This window comes from Pyxicephalus adspersus, chromosome 11, assembly GCF_032062135.1.
Source record: "Pyxicephalus adspersus chromosome 11, UCB_Pads_2.0, whole genome shotgun sequence".
Taxonomy (NCBI): Eukaryota; Metazoa; Chordata; class Amphibia; order Anura; family Pyxicephalidae; genus Pyxicephalus; species Pyxicephalus adspersus.
The window spans coordinates 1,099,465-1,114,103 of NC_092868.1; the positions used below are offsets into that span (position 1 = coordinate 1,099,465).

A 14,639-nucleotide genomic window follows, 5' to 3' on the forward strand; every position below is an offset into this window, starting at 1 on the left:
ACATTAGAGTGTCAGCTCCTCTGTACAGAGACTGATGGGACTGGCTCAGTAATTCCTAGCAATGGGAATCCGATATTCAGGAATAACAGTAAATCAAATATTTCCTTATGTAATAAAATACGTTTATTATAAAGATCAGAAACACACAGCAGCCAATCAGAGGGACATTCACAAACGAAGACGTCCGATTGGCTGCCTAAAGTTTCTGTACATTTGCATTTTTTAGTAAACAGTGATCAGTAAATCTACAAAGCAGACAATGCGGAGCTCCTCCGAGGTGCAGAAATAAAACGTTTTCATTGGCTGAATCTATTGCTGGACAAAGTCTGCACACAATTATAGAACACGAAGACTGAAGGAAGATTTCTCTCTATATCTGGCTGCAATGGGGGATTTGGCATGTCATTGCCAGGAGGAATGCCCACATATGCCAGTGCCAGTCAGACAGAAACAATAGGAAACAAAAAAATCTCACCTGGCGTGCAAAATCAGCAGCTGCATTATTTTAGTAACCTGGAACCCAATACCCTCATCCCCCTGCTCCTGTGGGGCTTCTGGGCCAGCCTATTGCACAGGACGTGGCATCTCTGCCATTGGTGAATTATATACACAGAGTTTATAGTGGTGCCAGGGTGCAATGATCGCCATTTTACTGGTCATGTGACTGCAGAACCTCCGACTGGGCATTTGGCTTACAGATCTACAGAACCAAAGCAGGCAACAAAAGTCTGAAGAAATGATTATAAAATGTAATTCGTTCAAACATTGTATTGCCCCACCCCTGGCACCAACACCCCCTGCTGGCACCTTGGAAGAATGCAGCACATGTTTTGTTTTGGATGGGGTTCCCCCTCAGGGCTCGCACACTCATGGGCCCATACAAGTCAAAACTATCTGTCAGGGAAATAGGGAGTTGCCTTGGCACACGTTCATATTGCATTGCATCAACTATTGCGGCTGAATTAAAAAACAGATCCAGCGCAGCCAATCAGAACACTCTGTCCTTATAAAATTAGCAAAAAAAAGCAAAATTAAATATGAATGTAAAAATCCTTCAAGCTGTCAGACGCTGTGAAATATATCAAATAAAAGGCCCACAGAATAATTATTGTAACATGACGCAGACACATGGTAAACCGTAGACACAGCAGCCGCTGACACCAGGCCATTGTGGTTTATATAAGAAACGATTGCACAGAACTCGGTCTATGGATATTTATATATAAAGGTTAATGATTAGTCCGGCTGGCACAGCGGCTTGCCAGTCCATGATGCGGTGCCCTCGTGTTATTGGCTGGAGCCCCAGCCTAGAGTTCAAGTCGTCTTCCAGGTATTGAGTGTTTTCTGATCGGAGAAGCCGCCATCCGCAGACCAGCGTTCCGAGCACCTTCACCATTTTCATTTTTTGGCTTCACATTTTTTTTTCACTAGTGCAGTTTTTTTATGCTGAACCAATCACAGTGATCCTCCAGGTTTATGCGGAGGCAGTAACATATTAGCACAGACCCGGCGCCCCCTACAGGCCGATAAGTCCTGGGGAGTGTGCAGATTTCCTGCTACCTGGGGAGTTTGTCCCGGCTGGGGTATAAAGTCTGATTTAGGGGGGGCCATGAGAGCTGCGTCTGGAGCTGAAGTTCTAATCTCTTGTACGCTTTCTTCGATTCCTTTTTCCTGCGCAGTTTCCGCAAACAGTTGAAGAATCCGTGATCCAGAGAAGTCTGCAGGAGATTGGAGAGTCACTTATTGCATCCCAGACACAACACAGACATCGTACAATCATAGATCCGACATTACCGCAATTATTATTACATTTCATCACTTTCTTCATCGCCTACAATAGAGTGTAAGCTCTTGGGACAAACCCAGCACCCAATGAGGGGGTGACCCTGATACAGACTTACCTCCAGGAGGAAGGCGGCTACAAAGTTGACAGCGGCGAATCCCACCAAGACCAGCTTGAAGTTCATATCGTCTATGGCCATGAGGTTCAGGATTTCCCGCATGAAGAGCAGAGGATAAAGGGCGACCCACAACATCATGGCAAGAAGAACGATCAGAGCGAACAGGAAGAGAACTGCGCGGGGAAATCATAAGAAATGTTACACCTGAGAGATACTTATAGACACCAGGGGGTCCCAAAGACACGGGGTCCCCAGGACAATGAGGTTACCCATACCAGGGCTGTGATGTGGTCAGGAAATAGGACAGCAGCTGGATGAGAAGGATGAGAAGAGTCTGAAAGATCAAACTTCCCAGGACCGGAATACTGATCAGAGTGCCGAGCGGACGCTTTAACCCCAACTCGCCGGCTGGGCCGGTTCTGCCCATCAGAATGGCCACCGTGGTGGTGATAACCAAATCGAAAAGGAGGAACTGGAAGTCGCCCAGATTGGTGTCCACCTGGAAGGATGAGAAAATATTGGTAGATGAAGTGACAACCACGCAAAATCATGCAAAATTATCATGAAAGGGTCAAACATGGCGGCCAAACCGTCTCCCACACTCACCGTGTACAGAATGAGAACGCTGATGAACTGCGTCAGGCTGTACATTGCCATGTATTTAAAGGTCTCAAACGAGGTCTCCAGCGAGCAGCGACCCTCCCTGCGGAGCCAAAGATCCTCAGCTTGTACAATATACTCATATAATGATTTATAGATATAAAATGATAAATATATAAGAAAGGCTGACATTTTTTTGAACCAACACAGATGTTCCCACATAAAAATTTGGCCCCAGACCAAGGCTTCAATGACTCCGATTGCCCCACCATTAGAACACCATTCTACATCCACAATCCCCCAAACCTCAAAACTACAAAGCCTCCACCGCTTCTGGACCTCCATCTACAGGAAGTCCCCCCAGGGAACGGGTCTTATCAATAGAACCTTTCCTGACCATACTTCATACCGCTGTAACCCCCACAACGCCCCTGCACTGCCCCCATCCCCCCTGCGAATTATGTCTCTACCATACTTACCTTACCTCCTCCAATAAAATGTGCTACACTATCCTCAATAACCCCCAACCTCCAACCACACCTCCAGTTCCTAATCCCTGACCCCCCACCTATGGAACATTCCCCCGCCTACTCCATTAAAATGTGCCTCACAATCCCCAATAACCCCCAACCTCCAATCACACCTCCAGTTCCTAATCCCTCCCCCCCCCAATGTTGGAACATGCTCCCACCTCCTCCATTAAAATCTACCCTACCATCCCTAATAACCCCCAACCTCCAAACACACCTCATGTTCCTAATCCCCCCACCTATGGAACATTCCCCCACCTCCTTCAATAAAATGTGCCTTACAATCCCCAATAACCCCCAACCTCCAAACACACCTCATGTTCCTAATCCCCCACCCCCACCTGTGGAACATGCCTCCATTAAAATGTGCCCCACAATCCATAAAACCCTTACCCACCTCCAGTTTATAACCCCCCTACTTTGGGAACTACATCTGCACCCTTCAACATCCAAAACATGCCTTCATCCCATTTACCCAGGCCACCCCCAACCCCCCCAAGAAATGAAACATGTCCCAGTGTCCCCCACACAGCCAAAACATTGCTTCATTTTTTTCTATTGCACCACCATCTGTGATCATCTACATTAATTACCCCCCTCCCCTCTGGAATATGCCTCCAGCTCTCACCCCCATTGCATCCTCTCCTGCCCCCCTAATCGTCATGATTAGACATCTTCCAGTAATTAATATAAATATTAATAAATTCTGGTTCAGGTTTACAAACCAAACAAGCCAAAATAATATTTATAATAATAATTTCCGAGCTGTCCACTCACCGGATGATGATGGGCACGCACTCGATGTTGTTGAGTTTGGAGGTGAATGGAGAGGCGATGGAGGCTTCACTCTCGGACAGAGAGATCCCAACATCGGCAGCCTTCAGTGCTCCGCAGTCATTGGCTCCGTCTCCGCACATTCCTACACAATAGCTGTATACAGAGATCACATTATCTGCACGAGGATATACACAGGGAACTGCAGAAAATATATGTAAATATTGCAGAAAATGGCTCGAATATCTCAAAGCAAAATCTTTGCAATTTGTGGTATGAAAATATTAATGATTTGCTTCAATTTATTGGCTGACCCAAGAGATCCCTTCTCCCATCACCTGGAACAAACAGCTCGGTGGCTACTTACTCCAGATCCTGGAAATATCGCACCAGCTGGGTTTTCTGGTCAGGAGACATTCGGGCAAAGACTGCGGCGTGCATGAGAATCTAAGAATTGAAAGAAGAAGAGGATCAGGAGGACTGCAGATGCTCCACAGTGCAGCAATGGATTCATCGATCGAATTCCGGCTCATGGAAATTATATTCCAATACATTCATGATACAAAAGCTGGGATCAACTCCATCTAACAGTGTTTTTGTAAATGCAACAAAGGGAGAAAGTGATAGAAGAGGGGCAATTAAACAATGAGATCATAAATGGTGACCAATAACAAAACAGAATTCACCTGAGCAATAATATTATTTAAAATAGCAATATAAATTAGGAAAAAGTTGTAATAATAAATCTGAGCGTAGACTAACACAATCATCTCTACCCGATTACCGTTTCGCCAAAAAAGGCTGCATGAAGGAAGGCAGAGATTTGTATTGGTGTCCTCTATGTGGAAGTATTAGGCTCCAATGATTTGTTGCAGGTAAGGATACTGTATGATACAGAGTGGAGGTAAATTTATTTCGATAGGGATCCGTTATCCACAGAATAATGATGGAATTAGCTGATAGTCTTATCACATTCTCAAAAGTACTTAGTAGTTGGTTGAGGAGATCCTAATGATTTATCAGAGAAAGTTTTATCTGTAAAGTGCAATCCCAGGTGAACAATATGAAAAAATGATAGTGGGAAGTCTTATGGTACTCTTTCCCGTTTTCACATTGTTTTATTGTAAAGCTAAACTCAAAGTTTATGTAAAAGTTACATAAAAAGCAGCCATAGAATTTGTATTTCTATCCCCCCCAGTCCTGGGATTTACACTGCACAGCCTGGTGACCTGGCCTGCCTCTGCTGCAGTGAAGGAACACAGTTTGGTCATCTCCCCGCCTCCAGCCTATCATTGGACAGTAAAGGAGCAGCAGAAAACTGTATCCTTCTGTTCTCTCCTCCTGACACATCTACTATAGAGGACAATGCAGAAAGGTCTCACCTTTGGCAGAAATTCAGGGAAGTAATCGGTCAGAGCAGCAAATGACTTCCCATTCATGGCAAAGCAGAACGGGCCACGGTCGAGGAAGGCACCACCTTGCTGATACAGCCCCTGTGTGGGAGACAAAGGAGACCCCAAAAACTTTTTATCTTATTCAGGAATGTAAGGTAAATCCAAGAAAACTCCATTGATTTCGGGTTATTGCTATGGCTGACCGTGGTGCTTGTATGAACTGCAGATTTACAATGAAAGTGCGTTTTAAACCCCCGTCATTGTCAGCACCAGTTTCACAAAGGGTGAATCTCAGCCCAAAACTATCCAGCATCAAACTGCACCTCAGAGAGGCATTAATACTGGCACAGACCCGCGGGACATTCACCTCTCTGGTCTCTTCCCCCACCGTCGGCTCGGACGGGATGAATCTCAGGGTAGCGGAACTGTTATAAGTGGGAGGAGAGGCGTTCACAAAGAAAACTTTTTCTGTGGATTCCACAAGATGGCAGCTCTTGGCGACATTCACAGCAGTCAGCATGTTATCCCCTGAATGAAAAAGAAATCTTCAGGTTCACTGTACAAAAATTCTCATGTTTTATATAAACATTGAATATTGCGGTCACTGACCGGTCACCATGACGGTACGGATGTTGGCTTTTCTCAGGGAGTAGATGACGGGCGGCGTCTCCGGTTTCAGCACATTTCTCATTACCAGGAACCCCAGGAAGGTCAGGTCATGCTCCGCCGACTCTCTAAACGGGAGACAATGGCAGCACAATAATAAGAGACGATTCTGGAAAACCTAAAATAATACTTTTTGTAGAAATTCACATTTGCAACAGTTTGGATTCACTTTGTATTTTATACACGTGGACCCATGTGAACACCGTCAGCTCCCCATTTATCAGTCTTCAAATTTATTGTTCTCAGATGAACAAAAACATTCCAGAGATCAAACATAACCCAACGCATTTTGCCTCCTTGTGGGGATTAGCCAAAAAAATCTATAGGTAAGCCCAATGGGGTGGAAAGTGCATGGGAGTATGATTGGTCTATAGAGAGTCAGAGCCGCCGTTTATTCCTAGTGTCACAAAGCTGCTAGAACTTTGCAGGAAAAATAATAATCAAGGCCCAAACCTGGTCACAGCCTGAGCCTCTTCAAATGTTCTGATGGACGACAGAGTTTTATATGCAAAGCCCAGAACCCGGTACCCATCCTGAGTGTACTGACGCAGCATGGCTGAGAAATCGCGAGGTACTAGAAGAGAAAAAATATTGTCATTATCACGTGGCAAATACTTCCACGCTGCTACACGGGGCGCCATCCGACGGCTTGTGCAGCTTACCTGAATCATTTCGGCACAAACTGGCCACCATCTCTGGCGCCCCCTTCATGTAAAGCTGGGAATACGGATCGCTGGGCAATCTGGCGATGACACTCATCCTCTGGATGCTGGAAGAAAATGGGAATCGTTGCAGGACGCCAACCGGGACCGTGTGTTTCTAGCGGGGAGAAAAAAAAGTGCAGGGTCCTTGTTATGGATATCACACCTGCCTGAAAACTTACAACTTAGCAAACAGGGGAAGACAGGAAAATGTAAAAAGGGGATGTGATCGCCACCTGCTGGCTGGAAACCAGAATATGTAATACCATATGTAATGGCTGATAACTTGACATATACAGGGAGTTTTAGTTCTGATTATAATAAATAAGTCACGACTTATCGGCTATCATTGCTTGGTGTGGTCCAGGCACAAGTTGTGCCATTTGCTCTACCAATCAGAAGAGACTTTAAGGATTAGTACAAAAATTAGACAGGTTCAAACTTTTTATATTGGCTCAGAAAATGTAAATCCTCCCAACAAAACAGGACAGGACGTATCAAACATCACCTACAGGCCCGTGTGGCTGCTCCTCCAGGCTGGGCGGCTTGATCAGCGACAGAACTTTGGTCCTGAAAATGTCCTTTGTATGCGGATCTGCATCTCCGTCTTCCAGAACCTGAATAATGGAAAATAAATGAACCACTGGGTGAGAGGATGCAACCAAATCTCTAAAACTTCATCTATGGCAAAGGGATCAGCAGAAGATCTACCGGACAATGGCGGCCACCTTACAGCAAGAAGAAGCATTATGGAATGATTATTATTCCATCTGTGCTGTAAACCAGAGATTCTGCATACACAATGGGGGAAGGATAGAATGATAGGATTGGCTCAGCCCACTATTCAATGATAGAGAACAAATTTCTTATTTCTGGGTTTCTGTAATGGAAGTGAGATATGGAAATAAAATATGGAATCGTTGGCATTTTGTACACTTTGGGTAACCTATGACTTGGGGCAAGTACGACTGCACAGCTTGCCACTCACCCATCCGGTGGACTCCAGCATCTTCAGGTCCATCAGGTCTCCGATGGGATGTCCATTCAGCAGGGTGACGGAGTGGCAGGAGGCCAGAGAATACAAGAGATGCCCATCGGGTACAGATCGAGGATCGTGGGTTATTGGTAGGAAGTTGGCATTCTCGAGTGGGACCACCCCCCAGACATCCAGCCCTTCTTCGGTGAGAGTACCTGTCTGGGGGCAACATGGAGGTCAGACAGGTGGATCAGGAAATGAGATCGGTGTTGGTTCTGCACATTTTTTAATCCTTGCCTACCTTATCGAAGCACATCATCTTAAGCTTCCCGCTGACGTTGATCCGCGGGGGGCTGATGCAGAAGATCTTCAGTTTCTTTAGGCGGCTCTGGGCATAGACGGTTCCCACTGTCATGGCAGCTGGCAGAGCTGGGGGGACGATGATGGTGATGATGTCGAGGGCGGTGATGATGATCTCAGATACGGTTACCTGGACATGACAAATACATGAATGAGAAGCTGGCACTCGGAGGGAGGCATGGGGTGTGGGGGTGGGGGTTGAACTACTTTACACACCTTATACAGGATGTGAATGACGATGCTATAAATGGTCCCAATGGCGGCTGCAAAACAACAACACATGAGCAGAAATCAATAAAGCCAGCAGGAGGTAACTGGACACCAATGAAATAATCACTTTTGGGTGAATGTTCATAATAAAGGTGCAATGACAAGTGAACGCCAATGATGGGTTGCTAATTCTTACCAAAAGCAGCAAGTACAAGGACGAACATGATGGAGTCCCGGAAAAACTTGAAGAAGATTGGTTTGGGATGGAGTATGGAGCTGATGAGGTTCCCCTTCACTGTGCAGAACCCTGGAGAGAGCAGAACATTGTCATCTTGTTATCAGGACATCGAATGGCAAACTTCAAATGTCAGCTTTTGTACCAGTGCGGGGTAATCTTCTTGTATTACAGTGAGAATGTGTTCCAGTTAGAATAAAAGAAGGGAACTAAGCAAGATCTGTATGATAAATGGGCCTTGTTCACCCGTTATCAATATCCTGGGGACTTACTCGTATGTACCATGTATATATCAAATAAATTATCATTATTTAGCATGCCTTTTAAGAGTACCTGTCACCTACAGACAATGCTAAACCAATCATAGGGATACACCACAGCAAAGACTACAGTACCAATGTGAAGGTGAAATAGTATGAGATCACATGTTACCCGTCTTCAGGACGATGGCAGTGACATCGCTGTCCACGTAGCTTTTGGCCTGGATGACCTGCGTCCCACAGAACAGAGTGTGACGGCGATGGGCGTCTGAGGAGTAAACAGTGTCAGCAGCATGAGGGCCATCGGGTAATGGCGTCTTCATTTCAGGTACGCTCTCCCCTAGGATGGGAAACAAATGGTCACATTGGAATTCCATAGATGGTCACCACCAAGGTTAACAATATGCTCCATGACAGGTCCTCTTTCACATCCACAAATCACCTGCATCGCCTCAATGATCGCCTGCATCACTTAGGTCTCTATCTGCCCCATCTCTCCCATGTCTACCATCAGCCTCCCCCCACCTCCTTCCTTACATTCACCATCATTTTGCCCCAGTCCCTAATGATACTCAGCAGCTCTCTATTGGTCCATAACTGTATACCACTCCCCTTTCCTTCCATGATCACCTTTCCTGCCACTTCTTTCTTCCCTGGTCTATTTCACCATCTAAAACCCTCCCCAATTTCTATCCCCACTCACCAGTCAGCATGCTCTCGTTTACCATACACTCCCCGGCCAGCAGGGCGGCATCACAGGGCATCAACAGACCCTCTGGAGGAATAAGGATACAATCCCCCGGGACCAGATCCAAGGAATTCACCATAATTTCATCTGAAATTGCATACAAAGGCGGATGAGTGCACAAGGCAATACCCAATATGAAATTTCCCTGCTTCATGTAAGTCATGTAAACCGGGACATTGGGTTACAATACATTGCCGATTACACTATAATGGCATCAGGAATCTGTTGCATGGTCTTCAAAATTGTCTCTTACCTCCAGGACCTCGGCGAACTCTCACGCTGACAGACAGTTTGACCATATTGCGAAGGGTGACGCTTTGCTGCGGGGAGAGGACGCAGAGAGTTACAACACTGGCACACTGCATTGCTATGAAGGCTATATAGTATAAAGTGGGGGGAGGGTTAAAAAGCTGACCAGCACACTGGTCTATGTATGCGCTATCCCTCCACTTTATGTCTTACATTATACATCCCACACCCCCAACCCTACTGATGGGCAGAAATGTCCACTTGGAGTCCCCCAGCTGATCTGCTGCTTTGCCAGCAATGCCAAGCAGATCCACAGCTAGCTGCTCAAACGGCCCGTCCTCAGAATCTCAGTGCGATGTAAAGGGTTCAACAGGAAAAATCATCAAGTTTGCCCAATTTCTTTCTGTAACCCCAGGGGATTAGATCACTCCGCTCTCTGAGGACCAGCCTACTTGGCTCTTCCCTAGGGACCTGGCCCCCTCGGTACTCCTCCATAGAAGATCCACTTCGGTTCTCTTGGTAGAAGATCCACTTGGGTTTTCCTTCCTAAAAGATCTGCCCACTCTTTGCCCCTATGAGAACCTGCCCACTTGGCTCTTCTCTTCAGGAGACCTGCACTCTCTGTTCTTCTTCTCCGGGGAGCTGCCCACTCGGTCCTACACCTCAAAAGATTCACTTGGATTCCCCTTCTCAAAAGATCTGCCCACTCCTCTTTCTCCTATGAGTACCTGCCCACTTGGCTCTTCTCTTCAGAAGAAGTGCACTCTACATACATGGTCCTCCTCCACCCTGGGGGATCTACGTACAAGGTCATCCTCCCCCCTGGGGGATCTACATACATGGTTCTCCTCCCCCAGGGATCTACATACATGGTTCTCCTCCCCCCTGGGGGATCTACATACATGGTTGGGATCTACATACATGGTTCTCCTCCCCCCTGGGGGATCTACATACATGGTTCTCCTCCCCCAGGGATCTACATACATGGTTCTCCTCCCCCAGGGATCTACATACATGGTTCTCTTCCCCCAGGGATCTACGTACAAGGTCATCCTCCCCCCTGGGGGATCTACAAACAAGGTTCACCTCCCCCCTGGGGGATCTACATACATGGTTCTCCTCCCCCCTGGGGGATCTACATACATGGTTCTCCTCCCACAGTTTTCTCCCCTGTAGATCTGCCCACTTGGTTCTTGTCCCCTGGGCACACTGGACTATTCCCCCAGGGATCTGTCTACAAGGTTTTCCTCCCCCGTTATGCGGGGATCTTTTTAGTCTCACTCACCTTTTTAGTCTCATAGAGTGACACAGCGATGGAGATAATGGATATTATAATGATACAGACGGCATAGTAATAATAACCCTCGCAGAACCACAAGATTACGCTGAAGAGCTGGAAGATGTAGAAGGGGTTCAGGACCTGGAAGGAAAGCAGAATATTTGTTGATGGGGCGCACAGGAAACATTCCACTGAACTGAGTTGTCTCAATTATAAGAGGCACCTAAAAGCATGTAGAGGTGACCCCATATTTTGGGTTTGAGTTGTCAGATTTGCTGCACATCAATGTTTACTTGGGAACAGCTTTGTGGTACCCAGAACCTCAAACATCAAAAAACTAAACTGGTTCTGGATGGGGATTGGCTGTTTGGTTGCTAATGAGCTTTGGGTTGAATTTTCGGGTTTTCCACCAGGGTGCTGGCAGAGTTTCTGGCATTGGGAGGTTCCCATCATTCCTTCAGACATCTGATTATGTATTATCAGTAGGACACGGACCAATGAAATTACAGATCCCGCCCTCTGCGCTCACCTCCTGGATCAACAGCTGCCCGTAAGATTTCACCGGAACATCAATTTCATTCCGACCGTAGATCAGCTTCCTGCCAGAAACAGAAAAGATGATGAATGGACATAAAAATTCCAAGAAATGGCCCTGCAGCCTGTAGGAATCCACTGACAATGGAAAATCAGTTCATGGTGGAGTGTACAAGGACAGACTCACCGATCATCGCGGTCACTTTGCCTCAACCCTGATGTGAACTTCCGTATCGCTCCGCAGGTTACACCTTCATCCCGACAACTGCAACCAGACATGAGAGGAATGAGGAGGATGGAGACAAATAATATGGGACCATGCACGGCTGACCTTTCCAGATGGGGAGGGTCCCGTAGTTGGTGCCGTGCTGCTCCCCCAGCAGCTTGCTGCTGTCTGCAGGCACAAGAAAAGAATCATAACAGGAAGTCCACATTCTGATCACATGTTACGTTGTATCTATTATATATAATAAGTAGCACTGTACACACAACCAGTCACATTGGCTCCTTCCCCCGCAGGGTCACACAATGTCCCCACCACGCTCACAGTTGGGGTACAAGTTAACCTACCAACATGTTCCTGACACCTGGAGCAGCTGGAGCAAGCCACACAATCCTGGGGGGCAGATACAGACATTGAGCCCAGAACTCTGAGCTACAAAACCTCTCCCCACCCCGGACATTAAGCGATGTCGGCTGCACCTCCCGCCTGTCCGTACAGAACTCCCAGGGCCCCGGAGCCGGTAACGCTGCAGGGATCATTCAGCACCTCCCCTCATATCAGGCAGAGACTTCCCTCTGTGTACTTTCCACAGCTGATTATCACTGTTTGTGGTTTCCGTATTTCCTGGATAAAGTCCATCAGAATATGGCAGAGAAAAGAGGAACTCCTCTGGGAACTCCAACCACAACCGGCTTCTCTTGTTGTCATCAGGAACTATGGGAAGTTAAAGCTGAACTCCGGCGAGGCTCTGAGAGTGGTTACAGGCCAAAAAAATTGGTGCTGCCGAGTGCCGCCGGGGACCCGCAGAGCCGCCTAATATATAGATGGGGCCAGGATATCACACAAAGGGTTAACGGGTCGCCGTCTGCCATTGGCTTGCAGCACACAAATGTCAGAATGACACAAAGAACAAAAGGAAGCCCCGCCCACTGCGCCAGCTGTTCTCGGACAGGTCACGTTTCTTATGTCCGAATTTCATATGCCAGGCCCGGCACGCTGACAGAAGGATAAAGCCAGCAATAGATTTATAGGATGACAGTTACATGGCTCTGTGCCCAAGTCCGGTTACTTCCCGAGGCTGCTGAGACTAACAATATGTGGCACAGCCTGTAGTCTAATGGCTGGGCACAGTGATAGGCAGTCTGCTGCAGGCAGGAGGAAGCATTTATTTAGTCTCCTCCTATAATGTATTCAGGTGAGAGGCTGCAGCCAGGGGCTGATCTGCGTCAGACATGTACTACACACAGACCCCAGGATTCACCTCCATACAAGTATAAGTAGGGGCCACACATTACTGAGCATTATTATCAGATGACAGGGCCACACTGACCAATGACAGTGTTAGTGGGGTCACCGCAGGGCAATATGCCAAAGCAATTTACAACTTGTGTCACCTCTGCGGCCGCATTTCTGGAATATCAATCAGGAGTAATGACACCGTTTATGAGAACATGCAGACCAACCAGACAGACCTGTTCATGACTGGACAACCTCCCCGCTCCAATCACAAATCTCCTATGCTGCAGCTCTCCCATCCTAGATGTGGGGGCCGTATTTGTTTTATTTCTATAATAGTCACCTGGTGATCCTGCCAGTAAGACACTTCCTGTCAGGGTGACAACACTCACTGTACTGTATCTATAAAAAAGCAGCGTGCTCATTCTATGACGAGACTACAGAGCACCCACCACGTCTTCATTACAGAGGGAGGAGATTTGTGGTTCAGAGAACCTGCACTTGCTGAAAACAGAAAACTAATGCAGCCGCCATATCCAAATGTTTGTTATCCTGGGAAACTCTCCACCAATGTGTTTTATATTACCAGCGTTTGCCCCCGAGCGCACATCACATGACCAGACACGCGCCATCGTCACATGACCAAACACACGGCATCTCCATGTAAATCACATGACCGAGCTCAGGGAACACAAATCTCCAGCTACTGTACATCAGATCTGTGCCGAGAGGTCGGCAGCCAGGAATCTGGCATTGTACACAGCAGCCAATGGCGGCCTCTGGATGTCTCAGCTCCTGATTGGACATAATCCGGAGATCACCAGACCGACCGAACATACAAGGAGCCCATTGTCATGAAATGATATCACACGCGTGTTGCTGGAGCGGTCACATGATGCAAAGATTTATATGGAGTGATCTCACTATGTACACGCGTCTGATTGGTTACATTCTATGGTGAATAAACATTCACTTGCACAACATTTACAGACATTTCTGCTGGTGAATCAATCCCCTAAAACACATTTCCCTGCAGTGAATTATTGGTGAATGTCAGATTCTCTGTTTAAATATTCCCATGATGATACGACATCGGCGCCCTGCAGGGTTCACCTGTGCCAGTATTACCCATCCCAATCTGTATCGGCTGGACTACAAGCCCCAGCATGGACTCCCTCACCTGTGAATCAGCGGCTGGTGGGCCTGGAGTGGAGGTGCAGACGGTGTCGGCGGTGTCCCTGAGTCGGGTGTAACAGGTGTAGGAGGGCGGGGCCGGCTGTACACCTGGAATGCTCACAGACCACACCCACCGCTCACAAACAGCCACATGGCAGCCAACAGAACCGGTTTTTCCATCCTACAGATGTCCTCTCTCCGGAGATACAACCACCGCTCCGTCCCATTGTACTGCCAGAAACCCCAACCTGCTGCCCAATCATACCCCCAACTATACCCCCATCTTCCTACAGGGCACCTAAACCTCACCCCTTCATCACGGGCACCCCAAACATCCTCCCTACCTACTGGGCACCAAGCCTTTACCCCTTCATCTCTGGCACCCCAACTTCACCCACACTAACCTGGCACCCAAACTTAAGCCTCTATCTACTGGGCCCCCAACCTTCATTACTTGCACCAAACCATCACTAATGGAACCCAACCTTCACTCCTACCTACCAGGCACCCAACCTTTACCCCCTATACCTGGCACTAATTCTCATCCCTTTATACCAGGCACTCAACCATCACCCCTTTTTAGAGAG

At 47.3% G+C, this 14,639-nt stretch overlaps 1 protein-coding gene across 1 annotated transcript; it reads right to left on the reverse strand.

The window, feature by feature from the left end:
* Positions 1-100: 100 nt before the first annotated feature.
* ATP13A2 (ATPase cation transporting 13A2) lies at positions 101-11,696 on the reverse strand. The gene is given in 22 exon segments (XM_072426722.1): positions 101-1,718; positions 1,902-2,082; positions 2,084-2,400; positions 2,508-2,604; positions 3,809-3,961; positions 4,173-4,252; positions 5,188-5,298; positions 5,567-5,727; positions 5,809-5,933; positions 6,319-6,439; positions 6,528-6,684; positions 7,079-7,183; positions 7,555-7,761; positions 7,844-8,032; positions 8,119-8,165; positions 8,309-8,419; positions 8,780-8,947; positions 9,311-9,442; positions 9,609-9,675; positions 10,890-11,024; positions 11,413-11,482; positions 11,605-11,696. Coding segments are annotated over 22 exon segments (2,988 nt in total). The 3' UTR covers positions 101-1,556.
* Between the last annotated feature and the right edge of the window lie 2,943 nt (positions 11,697-14,639).